This window comes from Sipha flava, unplaced genomic scaffold (genome assembly GCF_003268045.1).
Source record: "Sipha flava isolate LNK unplaced genomic scaffold, YSA_version1 249_pilon_pilon, whole genome shotgun sequence".
NCBI lineage: Eukaryota > Metazoa > Arthropoda > Insecta > Hemiptera > Aphididae > Sipha > Sipha flava.
In genome coordinates this window covers 543,924-558,997 of record NW_020272898.1, presented here as the reverse complement: position 1 = coordinate 558,997, position 15,074 = coordinate 543,924, and the positions used below count along the sequence as shown (strand labels likewise).

At 26.5% G+C, this 15,074-nt stretch overlaps 1 protein-coding gene across 1 annotated transcript in view; it reads right to left on the bottom strand.

The window, feature by feature from the left end:
- Nucleotides 1–15,074, bottom strand: part of LOC112684356 — a 186,937-nt gene that overhangs the window by 43,125 nt on the left and 128,738 nt on the right. The window contains exons 2-3 of the mRNA XM_025555839.1: nucleotides 5,944–6,120; nucleotides 1,545–1,715 (exon numbers count right to left, since the gene is read on the bottom strand). Coding sequence (XP_025411624.1) covers nucleotides 1,545–1,715; nucleotides 5,944–6,120 — 348 coding nt within the window. The remainder of the gene's footprint in view (nucleotides 1–1,544; nucleotides 1,716–5,943; nucleotides 6,121–15,074) is intronic.

Genomic DNA, 15,074 nt, shown 5'->3' with positions numbered 1-15,074 from the left:
TGGTTTATGGATTCCGATTTCAAACGACTTATATTCGCAGATAATTGTACTGTGCAAAATAAAAACCAAATAATATTTCGATATTTAATGGCACTAGTTGAACTCAAACGGTTTGAATCAGTGAAGATACTATTTCCTTTATGTCTTCTTTTATGCCATGTGTTAGAGATTTCGTCATCATAAAGAAAATATTGAGACTACACGTATTAGTTGAACACATAGATGTTACTAACACAGCAGAACAATCATGACAAATTTACAATGATAACAACAAACTATAACGATGTGTTTGATTTCAGTAATTGGGATTGTAAGTTTTATGAAAAATACGTGTCCAAGTGATTATTTCTACGGAAAAAATGTACCAAAATTTGATAAAATTATATTTAAAATATCAACGTACTATAATTTTTAATGCGAAAACTGAAATCCAAGAGTGCTGATGGCTAAAACCTACATTGGATGCTTAGTTGACGATAAATTCAGACTCATAAATACTAAACAAGATTTAAGTTTACCCATTCAAAGTATAAACATAAGGAGACTAATAATAGCGAGTTAGATGGATGATATCCAGAGAACACTGAAATTTATAACTCACGAACACATTGAATACAGAAAGGAGATTCTCATATATCTAAAAGCATCTAGAGAGGATATTCAAGACGAACATACATATTTACACATATATTTAAACATTGTTATTTATCACTTAAAGTTGTAAAAATTAATTAAATCGGCGTTTATGATTATAAAATACATAGGTTTTAACAATTCGATGCAAAAAGAGAACTTCTGCTAAACTAGCAATTTCAATTTTAACATACCTACTGTAGGTAAACATTAAATGTTTTGTTTCAAAATTCCAAAGTAAGTACTAGAATAGGTGTAATCCACTTCCACTAGTAAAAATATAAATAATACAGTTTTTGGTATACACATACACACACACACTGTGAAATTTTCTTTAAGTAATATCCCCCACTAAGCACCATATATATATATATATATATATATATATATATACAATTTACTACAAAGTGAGTAGACGGAAACGCGAAAGCTTGACGCGTGCAATTTTATCTACCGGAAAAATATGTTTTAGTCCCGAAATTAGATTTTTACGTCTAACTATGTACATGTAGTATTCAGTACGCATCCGCGAAATATTATCTGCACTATGCGTAGAAAAACTTTGTACTACACACGATGAGGCGAAGTCTAAAAGACGAAAACCCATTAGGGTTATTACAATTGATACTGCGTTCACAAACTATATAATACGTATCTATACGTAAAATATAATGTAAACGAATATGCATGCGCAATACGCTTGTAGCACACATTCGCTTGTTATACATAATTGTATATTATTATGCATGCTGTCTAAATACATTCATATATATATATATTCAATAAAATTGACATGGTATTTTTTTCTCTATCCCCCAACACCACCACGTGTGCCTGTTCTCGCGTTTAAGGTTCAATATATTTATTTAATTTTTTTTTTTTTTTATATAAATCATAGTTAACTAACTCACCTGATTTTTTTTTCGAGAAGCAGCACGAATGAGAGTATGCAAACTGAAAAGTACCAGCCAACAACGACCCCAGATTGGATATGCACAGGAGCATTAATGGTACGCCGAATAACGCATATACCATAGTCACGATTTTGCCTTCTGGTGTTTTCGGTGCCAAATTACCGTATCCTGCGAGGAAAAAAAATACTAATAATAAAAGTAATAAAAAAATCGATTATATAAGCATCAAAAATAACAATTTTATAGAATAAACGATATTATACGAATAATTTGAAAAAATAAATAAAATCTTGCACGAATATACGGTATATAAATATATATAACAACATAAATTTCATTATACTATAATTTATTGAATGGATAAAATATGTTGTAATATGTATGTATATAATATGTAAAAACAAAATAACTCTTATTTTTTTGGGCTAAATACTAATAGAGCACTAACTTAAAATTTTTTTTAATAGAAAATTATACATTCTCAGCTTAATTTTCCTTCTCTTTTTTTTTACGGACTTACGACTGTCTGTGGTATTAGTACTTCAGGTAGGTTTGTATTTAATTGAATAAATGCTTTATAAATTTTTTTGATGTAGCAAAATTAGAAAAGTGATGAATTATTCCTAGCAGTAGAAAAACGATGGTTAAGGTGTATTTTGATTTCTACATTATACTGTCATTATACTCGTATTTCATTAGTCAAGATTAAAAACTATTAAGAAGTAATAAAAATCAATATGTTATAAACCTATATCAAAAATATTATTACAAAAGTAAAATTAAATAAATTATTAAATTATAATGAAATAAATGTTTTTATGTTGATAACAGAATAGATTTTCACGTAGTTTTAAAGACTTATTTACAATAATTATTCAGAAAATATTTTTAATTTTTATATGCTGTTTTTTTTTTTTTTTTTTTTATAATAAAGTGAAAACTGTTTCACACAAAAGTATAAATATGGTTTTTACTTGTCAAGTAAGTATACCTATAAGTGGATAAAAATCATATTGCTGTTAATGTAGTTTCAAAAATCGCTTCAACGTTTAAACATTTAAAAGCAATTGAAAATACATTTAATATGAATTATACAGAACTTAGGTTTTTTATTATAGTAAACTTGGATGATATTTTTAATGTTTATTATATTTTCTTCTTTTTATTATATAATTTTTAACAATATTGTAGGGTAGTAAAACAAATTTTATTAAATTTTATATAATATTTTGCCTAAAAATAATTATTAAATAGGTCATTGGTTATATTAACATATAATATTATTATAAAAACCTAATCTAGACGTATTTTTTCACTGACTATCGGAATATTAATATAACGTTTAGTTCGAATTCAAGAAAATGAAAGTATAAAAGTATCAAATCCATCGTTAAAATGTAATTAAGATAAAATATTTACTAATGAGTAACTAACACAAAATGAATATTGAATGAAATACTTTTATTCTCAAAGGATATTTTGATTCTGTTTATTTCTTTTTTAAAAAATACCAATAATAATAACTCTTTTATTTCAAATAATAATCCCAAACAGCTCACAAATATACGCATTTGATTGCTTTAGTTATAGGTAGAGACCGGAATTTTATGCATTTGCATGTCCATACCGAGTGTATACAGGGATTCGAAGTGTGGGCGATTCCGAACCAACTGATTCTATAGATCAAATTTAATTTTGCATATAATGGCATATTTGAAGGATTGGGGCATATTTTTGCATAAGTGCATATAATGTATATATTTTTTAAAATCATAGTAAATAATCAAATTATTTCATGTTTTTATTTTGGAAATTGAAATTTTCAATTACTATTAAAACGGTATAAAATTTTATTTTTTCGAGTTCAATATCGTGTTGATAAACTATTATCTGACAAATAAATTTTAAGGTTAATTCTTAAAGTTGCGTAAAAATTTAGTATTCATTTATTGGCTACACTGCAAATTTGAAAAGTGATACACTGATTTAAATTCACCATGTTTTACCGTTTCATGTATTAGTGTAGTAGCATGACAATATTGACAATTTTGTCATGTGTAGTAACTAGTAGTAGTGTACATTAATTATTTCCAAATGTTAATACACTGGTAAATAATTTAAAAAAAGTGTTCTTAAAGGCACCTCATCGTGTAGAAGTCTACAAAGACGTTTTGCCAAATGTAGTTTTACCACCAGAACCTATACTCACCAGGTGGGGTACTTGGATTGAAGCAGCCACCTTTTGTGCTGATAATTTTGAACAGCTAAAAATAATTATCATTGAAAAATTGAAAGAAAAAATTTGAAGATATGCTTAAGTTAGAGTCTGTTAAAACTGATCTTACATATATTAAAACTAATTTTTTTATACTTGTTAAAAGTATTAAAAAATTAGAGTCATCTAATTTACCTTTGTTTGATGCGATAAAAATTGTTAATGAAACTATTTTAAACATGGAAATGGTGTCTGGAAATAATGGAAAAATTATCAAAGAGAAAGTTTCTGATTTAATACACAAAAATTGTGGTTTTAAAATATTGAAGCAGATATCAGATGTTTTATCCGGGAAAAAAGAAAGTTTTTTACCCCCAAATTTTACACCCACAATGAATACTTGTATGAAATATGCACCTATAACATCTGTGGACGTTGAACGGTCGTTTAGTACTTACAAAATGATAATAACTAAAAAAAGAACCAACATGACCCCACAAAATATGAAAATGTATATTGTAATTAATTGTTATGAAAACAAAAAATAATAGTTTTTTTTATATTTAAATATTTTTTTGATTTAATTTGAGGTTGAAAGGTTCAATACTCCAAATTTTTTATATTTGTTATGTTATAAATTTATTAAGTTTGTAGTTGATAAAGTAATATAAATTTATAATGCATATTTGAGCATATTTTTCATTTATTTGTGCATATTAATGCATATTTTGACCCTTTTGCTTGGTATATTTGCATCATATTTGCCATATTTTTAGTGCATATAATTCCGGTCTCTAGTTATAGGTGTAACTTATAAATGCAATTATAAGATGTGATGTATTTTTGGTTAACAATATGCAATTTGTTTTAAAAGTAGCATTTTTATCGTAGGTACCTTAAAGTCGTTATTTAATTACAACAGCTAATTTTATATTAAAAAAAAAATTCAGTTATACTCAAAAATGCCTTAACTGACTCATCAGTATTCATAATTCGAAGTGTATAGGTACTACATTAATTGTATTTAATGGTTTAAAATCTGATAATGTCAATGAAAATTTTCAAGACTTTAAAATATTTAAACTTTTTATTAATGAAATAATTAGTTAATGGTTTTGAATAAAATCAAAATAAAATGGGAATTATTTATACCTAACATAAAAATAATTATTTATTTACTTATATGTGTACACGAGTATAAATGAAAGTGGAAAAATTGATTTTTACTTACTCCACGTAGCATAAGGTACTGATTTGTGTGAGTGCCCAATTGACAGCAGATCGTTCTTTCACACTTATAAATGAGGGGGGGGGGAGTTAAAATAAAAATAAAAATGGCATGGGTTGAAGATAGGATCTTATTTGGAATTAAATGACGTACATAATTTGATTTGATTGTTTTGGAAATACAATATCTTATAATACTTAATATATACTATAAACATTATATATTGTCTTAAGATAGTCATATTTTTTTAAAAATAATCATATTTAGAGAGTATCCTCTAAACATTTTTCAAGTAGTTAAAAAACTATGTGCCTATCGTATCTTTATTTTCGGATCGTCTTATACTCAATACGTAAACATACAAATTTAACATGTTTACATAATATTTATATTGATGCTTATATTGATGTTTTCGTCAGGGATCAACTTATTTTTGATTATTTTTTTGTTTTTCCGAATATCGAACAAATAAGAGTGTAAATGTTTTAAAAAAAGTTATGCATAGTTAAAGTAATGCTATATCGTGTAACAGTGTTTATGTGATTATATTTTATTACATATTCATTTAAGTATTATATTTACCCTTAATTTGGTTTTCAAGTTGTATTCATATTATAGCGTTCTTATACTTCGTACGAATATATCAAGTGCATAATACGTAATTTTTGTAACTTAATTTTATCGAATACGAAAATGAGACTAAGTTAACGCGTTGTATTCGTTCAATAAGAATCGAGAGTATATATATTATCAAAAAACAACTATTATTATTAAAAATATAATATTGTAATACATAACAAATGTATTGCTGAGCATCAGAAATATCGAGACTTTTTTCAGATAAAGGGCTCTAAAGTAAAACGTATCTTGATATATAGTATGTAGCTATATATATAGCTAGCTATTTATTTACACGGCAAACTATACGTCACGAGAACGAAATGTGCACTTGCCGATTGTCGTAATAACGGTGACCGAATACAACAGCGCCCCAGTTAATGACCACTGCTCCGTGTTTTTGCTATCGTATCCTTGAATGTTTTTCGTAGATATGATCTGCGTCTCGAACTTTTGTAACGGCTCGTACACTAGTTTCGTCCAATTTAGTTCATGTAGTACGTGCATTCTCACTGAAAACATATTTGTATATCATCATTAAAAATACGAATTCGACTCATTTTATTTGTACAAGCACCTATTCCCTTTTGCGCTAGCCCGTTTACTGTTATAAATTATGCTAGAATTGCTTATTTAAAAACACGATTCCGTGGAGATTTTTAATAATAAAAACATACTTATATTGGGGGTCTTTAAAGTTTTTCATAATTTACAAAATCAAATATCTATACGCATATAATAACAATGATACTATTATTGTTAATAATAATAATATTATGTCATCGTTTCAAGCTCGACGGGAAAGAGAAACACTATTAATTATGCGATGACTTAGTACTTTTACTGTCGTTAAAATCAATTTTTAAAGTTTTAAGATTTTTTTTTCATGCTGGAACATGTTTAATATTTTTATAATATCTTTATTTAATACACCATGCTTTTTTAAATTTAATATCGCAGATTGTGATCGTAATGAGTTTTTAGTATAGTAGTATTGTATAGATATTGTTGGAGTTCTGAATTTTCAATGGAAATCTACATTTATTTGCAATTAACTGTAAGGATGTTTTGGATGTTCAAACAACATTAACAATAATTATTTATGAAAAAATAATACTTTGATATTTGTTCGTTCGAAATTATATTTAGTCAACAAAATGTTGTACGAACAAACGTTATAGGCTATCGTTAGCAGGAATATTAATAAAATATTACGATCGGTATAAAATATATTCTGTAGCTTTACTTGGATGAAGAATATTTCGCTGAAACAAGTACAACTCTCGTATACCTATACTAATTTAATGAACTTAATTGTTATATAACTTTTGATTCTTTTTAAAATTAGTTCCACGTAAGTTTATTGCTCTGCATCGAGAGAAAAAAAAACTTAAAATAATCACCTCAAAAACCATATTATCATCACATCATATTTTTTTATTTATTTTTAAGTGCTGCTTATATTTATTTTCTAATTTTTTGTTTGGTTTTAAAATAAAAATAAAAGTATTGAAGAAATACAACTAAGGTTTATAATAATCGGAGCCATTATTATAGAGAAGTGTTGTGGTGAAGATATGCACTAGAGTTAAATAATGTATTTTTGAACATTTAAACAATGTTTGTTCAATTATTAGTGTTTTACGTTGTAAAAGTTTTCAAAAACATGATAATAAAGTCAAAACACACAGAGCACTATCTTTAATTTTATTTTCATAAGCTGTTTCTGTTCGATTTTATAGTATCAGCAATAAGAAATGAAAGTGCTCAAATTAATGGAAATGAGATTCATATAACAATCGATATAACAAGTAATATACCGAATATACTCGTACGTTTAATGGTAATATGGTTAATGTTTTGTTACGGGATAAGGCGAGAGGCCACACGATGTACGACCGACGTGCATATTATTTAGCGCATTGGTGAATCGGTGAGTGATGTGCTCGCGTGAAATTGTGTCCACTACAACGCACTTAACATGTATTATAAACAATTTGTATCTACTTCAGAATTTGAAAATGTGTAATTCGTTGGAATTCACAAACACAGTCATTTACATCAATAAATATCACGTAGAATCGTCTTGCACTAAATACAGAAAAAGGTATTTAATCTCTTAAATATATATTTATAAATCAATATTCAAAAAGTATAAACTCTTCTTTAACAGCGGAGTTCGCGTCCTATATTTATCTAAAAATGTGTATTGTGTTGTACGAAAATCCGATCATGTTAGGTTTTGGCAACACGTGTACAACTGGTGGCTGTTAATAGGGCAATACTCTAGGCACGTCAGAAGTTGCTTCTTAGAGATATCACGGCTGACGAAATTTTTCGGTTCACGACATATTTTCCTGAACTATTTGAAATTGTATATTATTTTCCTTCCCCCAGCCCATTCGTGTTAATTTATCAGAAGAAAACGTTGTTGTATTATATATTTTGCCTTTTTTCCACGTGTTTCAACTCATCGTGTCATATTTGTTTTAACACTTATAGGGACACAGAGAAAATATCGACACCGTTTTCTGAGTCTAAAATTGTCCACGTCACTCGTGATTGTACACGCACATTTAGAGTGAAAATGTGATTTACAAAAATATTTGAAAACTATAATTATATGCTTGGAGGATGGAATAAGCAGTGTAGTCTTTCTATTTTCACTTATAATATGATTATGGAGGGTTATGTTAGTGATTAAATATTGACGATGGTAAGATGCAATTCTAGTGACCAACATAATTACAAGAAAAATAAATGATAAATTTATTCTATTTACAATAATTAAAAGTCAAATCAAAAGAAATAAATAAACGGTTTTCGTACTGGAACAATTTTTTAAATATTTGCAGTATAAAAGTACATTTAAAAACTTTATCAATTAAATGCATTTGATAGTCATACTATTATTAAAATTGTATTTATTATTTTTATATACTATTATTGATTAATGATATTTACTTCAATCGATGAAAACAATACTTTTGTATATTCAGCTTTGATATTTACAATCCTTACTTCACGTGGTGTCCAAGCAATTTGCATAAAGAGTCGATCTTGAGTAAAATTGTTTAAACATCTCTCTTATACGTATAGTATCAACAAAATACCTCGATGACGATTCATTTTATTTATAAATTAAGTTTGAAAACTTGTTGAAGAAAAAATTTAATAATTTCATCAAGTTATAAACTACTGTTCATTATGTACACAAACAATGAAACACCTAACAATAAACTGCTGTCCGGAAAACGTTAAGCTAATATAAATCATGAATGACATAAACAATTTTTCTGTGTTAGCATTTAATAATGTTTTAATGCTTTTAATGCTTTTTTAATGTTTGGACCGTGAATGCTTCTCCCCTTATTACCAGAAAATAATATTGAAAACTAACAAAAATGTAATGTTTCAAAACTGTAAGAGGTTAGAATAACAACGATGAACTTTGTTTTATGAAAAAATAAGTGTTTCCAACACATATTAGTAGTTTTCACGGAATAAATGCGTTAACCGACTATAAAAAAATTAAATAAAAAAATAGTGGTTCGGTATTTATTGAATGGTTTCATAATTGAATTTTTACCTATGCGAAAAAATAAAAATTTTAATATTATAATTCTTGATATGTTGATCCGATGTTTGTAAGTCGATGGATTAATTATTTTTTAATGGGGGGGTTCTTTTTATAGGTTAGTATTATAAATGTGTACACATGTTATGCCTTTTTATTTACTGATATTTTTTCACTGCGAATTACCTATATAAAGAAATATGTAGGTGTATCACCATCGGGACCTTCAGTGTGACATCATGGCGATAAACGCTTAGAAATAAAATAGATACTGTATAAACTTTTTCGCATTTATGATCACGATGTCACAAGTGTAATAAATAAAAAAATATGTTCATCATCTGGTTTTCGACCGACGATGACCAAACGTTATTTACTGAATCCGACTTTGTTTGATTTTTGAAAGTATTTTGCAATTTATTTATAAACTATATTTCATGCGTACTTGCGACGACCGAAATTTACGTTTTATCACTTTGGTAGAGAACAATAATATTTTATCATCTTACTATAGCGGATAAATGAAAGAATGCAACAAAAAAAAAAAAAAAAATGGCATATTTTGATGTCGATTATGCCATATTGGAATACGATTTGTTTATTCATACATTAGAATGTTATACCTATAGTCAACTTCTACTGAGATGTTTATATCCTTGATTCTATACATTGCTTACAGAAAGTTTATGAAGTTTCGTAAAGTATTAAAAAAAAATGGAAAGCATAAAAAGAATAGTTCGTTTTCGATTACAAAGTGATTCATTGAAATGTATATCTTACCGTAAAGTGTAATATATTAAAGCGGAACACTTTAAACACTTAAACGGACGTTTTAAATACATATCATATATATTTATTTCGATTTTGATATTTCAATAACTTATAAGTCATAGTTATAAGAAAAGGAAGTGAGCAAGAGAGAAAGGAAGATAACTATTGTAAGACGAATACTTCGTTATGATATAATGAATTTAAAGGCGGTGAATACCTCTTATATTACTAACTTCGAAAAATAATACTATAGTGATTTAAGGCTTCGTGACATGGTAAATAGTTAATATTTTAGTTAAAAAAAACGTTGTTCGAGCATATTTTGCCTCCAATTTCATTTTAAATAATTTAAGTAGTTGACATCATAAATAATTATACTCATATACAACCACAATAATATATGTACATATCCATACGTGCACTGAATGCTATTATTAATTATACACACTGTAACAGAATTTTATAAGTGATAATATTGTAAACAATTACGGTGTATGAGTAAATTTATTTTTTAAATTATTATTACACGTCTGTTATCACGCTGCGATTTTTCCGTATAATTAATTTAATATATATTTCATTCCTCATACCAATGGAACTTTTGCGTTCTTGTGTTAATATTTGTAAGCGCGTATGAATAATAATTTTTTATTCTTTGTATTTTTGTTCATAAGACATAATATTTTATGTGTCAAATGAATAGAAAATATACTCGTACAGTAATAAATATGTTCGGATAATTACAGAAAGGGTATTACATATTTGTGACGAAATTGGCTTTAAAACATTTTGTTACAGGAAATGTACTTAATTTATATTTATTTGTGTAAACTGTTTCATCGTTAAAATAAATTCCTAAATATATATTTGCAGATTGGTATTTAATAGAGCTCCCTATTTCACGTGTATACGTTTTCACGTGCTCACATGAAAGTAAGGTTTAATTTATAAAACCCGTTGCTTAAAATTTCACGTGTATTTATAATTTTATTCAAGTGAATCTGTGAATTTATATAATCACGTGAATACGTGAATTTACATAATCATGTTTGTCGCCATCGGTCCTCGTATATAATGACTATGGATAAACTAGGCCTGATATTAAGTACAACTGTCTAGGTACCTACGTATAGTAAATAATATTAATAACTTATGTTTTAAATTATGACGTAAATAATTTAATATTAATTAATATACATAAAACTTCGTGAAACAAATTTAAGCAAATAGATAATATTATAACAAATAATGTACAAATAAATAATAACCTAAATATTATAATAAATAGATTATGTAATAATAAATTATGTATAAATAAATATTAATATAAGAAATTATAATAAATAGATAAACAAAATAATGAACGAAAAAGACATCTTAATTATAATTTTTAATTATTTTTTTATAATATAATAGTGGTCTTGCATCCACGTGATGCCCATCTACACTCAAAAATATATTTAGCGCAACAATTTTCGATTTTGGTATAAAAATCAATAAAGTCATGAAAAGGGATTTCATTACATACATATAGGAATTTTTATTCGTATTTATGATAATTGTTTACGATTTTATATTGTACAATTGTGACTTGTAACGATCAATCAAAATGATGGTATCAGTGTGTGAGTTTTATTTTCACAACCGGACGCCGTGAATAATTCACGGTGAATTACTACGAGCACATAAAGATTTCCCGGCACACAACTTATAAATATATTTTCAAATAAAATAAACAAAATAAATAGTACCTAAAATCGGTTTTTGTAATGCAATATATGACCACCATGTAGGTATCATTAACAAAATTAACAAACTCTTTATATTTTATAAATAATTATTTTTTATACAATCAAATTTTTGATTAATGCCAGTTCACGTGAATATATTAATTTACGTGATCACGTGAATATGATTCAGATACGTGCTCACGTGATTAAGCTTTCGTTGATTGCCGTGTATTAACCATACGTGATTTATTTTGATTCATTCACGTGATCACGGTATAAGTGAACACGTATATTCATATTCACGTACAAAAAACGTGACTCCCTAGTATTTAAACGTGCGTGAAAGTGCCCAAGATATGATATTGCATCATACCCTCGTTAAAAATAAAAATAAAAAAATCTACCCCATTACTACGTTTGTTAGTTCGTTAAATTAATTCTTTTAGCTCTTTTTATTTAATCTACTTAAATAATTGCCAGAAAGTGTATTTTTTACTCTTTGATTTTCGAGCATGAATAATGTCATTCTATTTCATCGTATAATATTCACATGTACATATAAAATATATAAATATTGATAAATATTCCACAATTTTAAATTAATTCATTTAAACTGAAAATTTGAACGAGTAAGTGAATTAATGTTTAATTTTTACTTTTTAAGTGCAATTTAGATGATACACTAAGCTCATTACATTTTTATTATTGTCATGGGTTTATACCACATCGGGTTGAATAGTTCTAAAGAGCAACATATAAATAAAATTGTTTGAGAAACAAATATATATAGTTTAAATTAAGATTTAAAACCGATTATCGTTTATCGGTTTCAAACTAGAACCGGTAAGGCACTGATTTTTTGATGCCGACTTCCGATAACATTTTATTTTAAAAGCCGTAATGTAATCAAATGATAATCAGTAGAATTTTGTATTTATAAAACTATAGTTTTTACCTTATTTTAATAAACCATGTTGTATAACCAAAATCGTATTTTTATTTATTTTTTATCTTTTAACCTATTTTTTAATTTTCATATTAGGAATCGAATATTTGAAGCAAATTTCTAAATTAATTTTAGAAGTTTTCTAATCCGGTTGTTAGCTCACGAGAGTTGCTTAATTGTAATGCTAATAATCCGTAAATAATTAGTACTTTATTTAGAAACCGAGCTCAAAAATTGTTAATTACACTTGGTCATCCAGATTATTTTGTTCTAGAAAATTTCTAGAAATTTTCTATTCATTTAATATATTTCATTATAATTATTATTTAGAAAAGTTCTTATTATTATTACTCGTATTATACCGTACTAGCTATAGCTGCAGTTTTTTTTTGTATAATGTGTTGAAGGGAGATTACTATCAATATACAATATATTAGTATATATATAATAACTTTTTTTGTGAATATTTTTTATAAATATTATATTATTATATCTGTTTTGTAATTTGGAGAATTTCTTATTCTGTGACATTTAATTATCAGTTTAAAAGTATTTAACTTAAAGTAATACATTTTTGTTTACAATAATTTGTATCTACATTTTAATAATTTTATTTATTGTTATTATTATTATTATTATTTAAGTATACGGGACCATTTAAATCCATCGCCGCTTCTCTTGTCTTGCTATGCTTCTCTATCCAATGCTAGCATTTATAATTTAAGTTTGTGTTCTTAATTATTAATTCATTACAATCTATCTCTAATATTAGTTTAAAAGGAATAAAAAAACGTGTGAGGTAAATTAACATTTTTATATTCTATGTAATTTATGATAGTTAAAAAAAAAAATAATTTGATTTATTGGTAATTTTAAATTTTGTAAACGTATTTTATTAAGTCTATTACATACATGAAGTATTCGGTAATGGAAATAACTGTATTTCAATATCATTACATTGTAGGCGTGCAAGTATTAGCGTATTTTAAAATTTTTTGTGGAGAAGGTTTTAAATTTTTCTAAAATATGAATGTTTTATTATATTATAAAAAATTTACAACCACGTGATATAAATTAATGTTTTTTCTCTCTATCTTCGTATGAAGTCATTTGTGACATTTAAACTAGTCGTCCTTGACAAATTTCAAAGCGAAATATTTTTCACTTCAAATATAATCCTCAAAAATATTAGTTATAAAAAAAATAATTTTTCAATTTAAAAATTTATTTTATTTGAAATTACAAAATTAAAAGTTTTTAAAAATTAAAAATTAAAGTTCTTTTCAGACTTATAAAAAATATCTAAAATAATGTAAAGCATAGATATATTATCAGGTTTTTTCTGTTATATAATATGGGCTAAGCTCCTTCCTCCTGAAAGATCCACCAATCTCCCCTCTCCTCCTCGTTTAGTACTACCACTGGCTTAATCTTTCTTTTCTGGGAGAGATCGAGACTCGGGGACTCATACCGAAAATACACCACTGTGTGCAAGAGAGTATATCGTTTAGAGTTATTATATCGATACCGAAGAATGCTAATGAAATGTTGCCAAAAACTGGTTTTCAACCGGTAAACGTTTACCAAAAATAATAATAGATAGATTTTAAATGGGTAACATTGTATTTTTGAGATTAATGAAGAAACAGTTATCCAACAACTGTCATATTAAATGATAACAATAATTTTTACCTCATATTCTGGAATATGTTTTAAGCCCGGGAATAAAGTATAGTATATTAATATGTTTTATATTCTATTCCAAACAAATTCAAAATCGTTTTTTACATCTTTGATGAAGAAATCAATAACTCTAATGTATAAGAAGATAAATAGTTCACTAAAAACTCAATACAAAAAAAAAAAAAATCAAATAAGATATCAAATCTATCTATCTATCTATCTATCTATCTATCTATCTATCTATATCTGTCTATCTATATTATATAAAAAATTGTAAGGGTTTTTCTTAGACCGCGCTAACCGAGAAAACTACTGAACCGATTTGGCTGAAACCCGACACTCTGCTGAAGGTTTTAGTACCACTTTTGTCAGTAAAAAAGTTCATAAAAGTTCATAAAAAATTAAAAACAATTGTACCTATATTGTGCGTGTACCTATATTATCAATTCGAGATTGATTGTTTAAATATTAAAGCGCTTTAAATTGGACGAATGACTATATTATGTTCTAAGTGCCATGCAAAAAAAAGGAAAGATGAAACCCATGGACTATGCTGCGCTGACGGTAAATTTTTTTTACACCAATTTGATGATCTTCCAGACCTAATTAAAAGTTTAATTGATAATTCTCACTCTCTATCAAAAAATTTCTTTGATAATTCTAGACGGTATAATACTCTGTTTCAAATGACATCGTTTGGAGCAAACGAAATAGCTGAAGAGAACTTCATGCCTTCTTTTAAAATTCAGGGTCAATTGC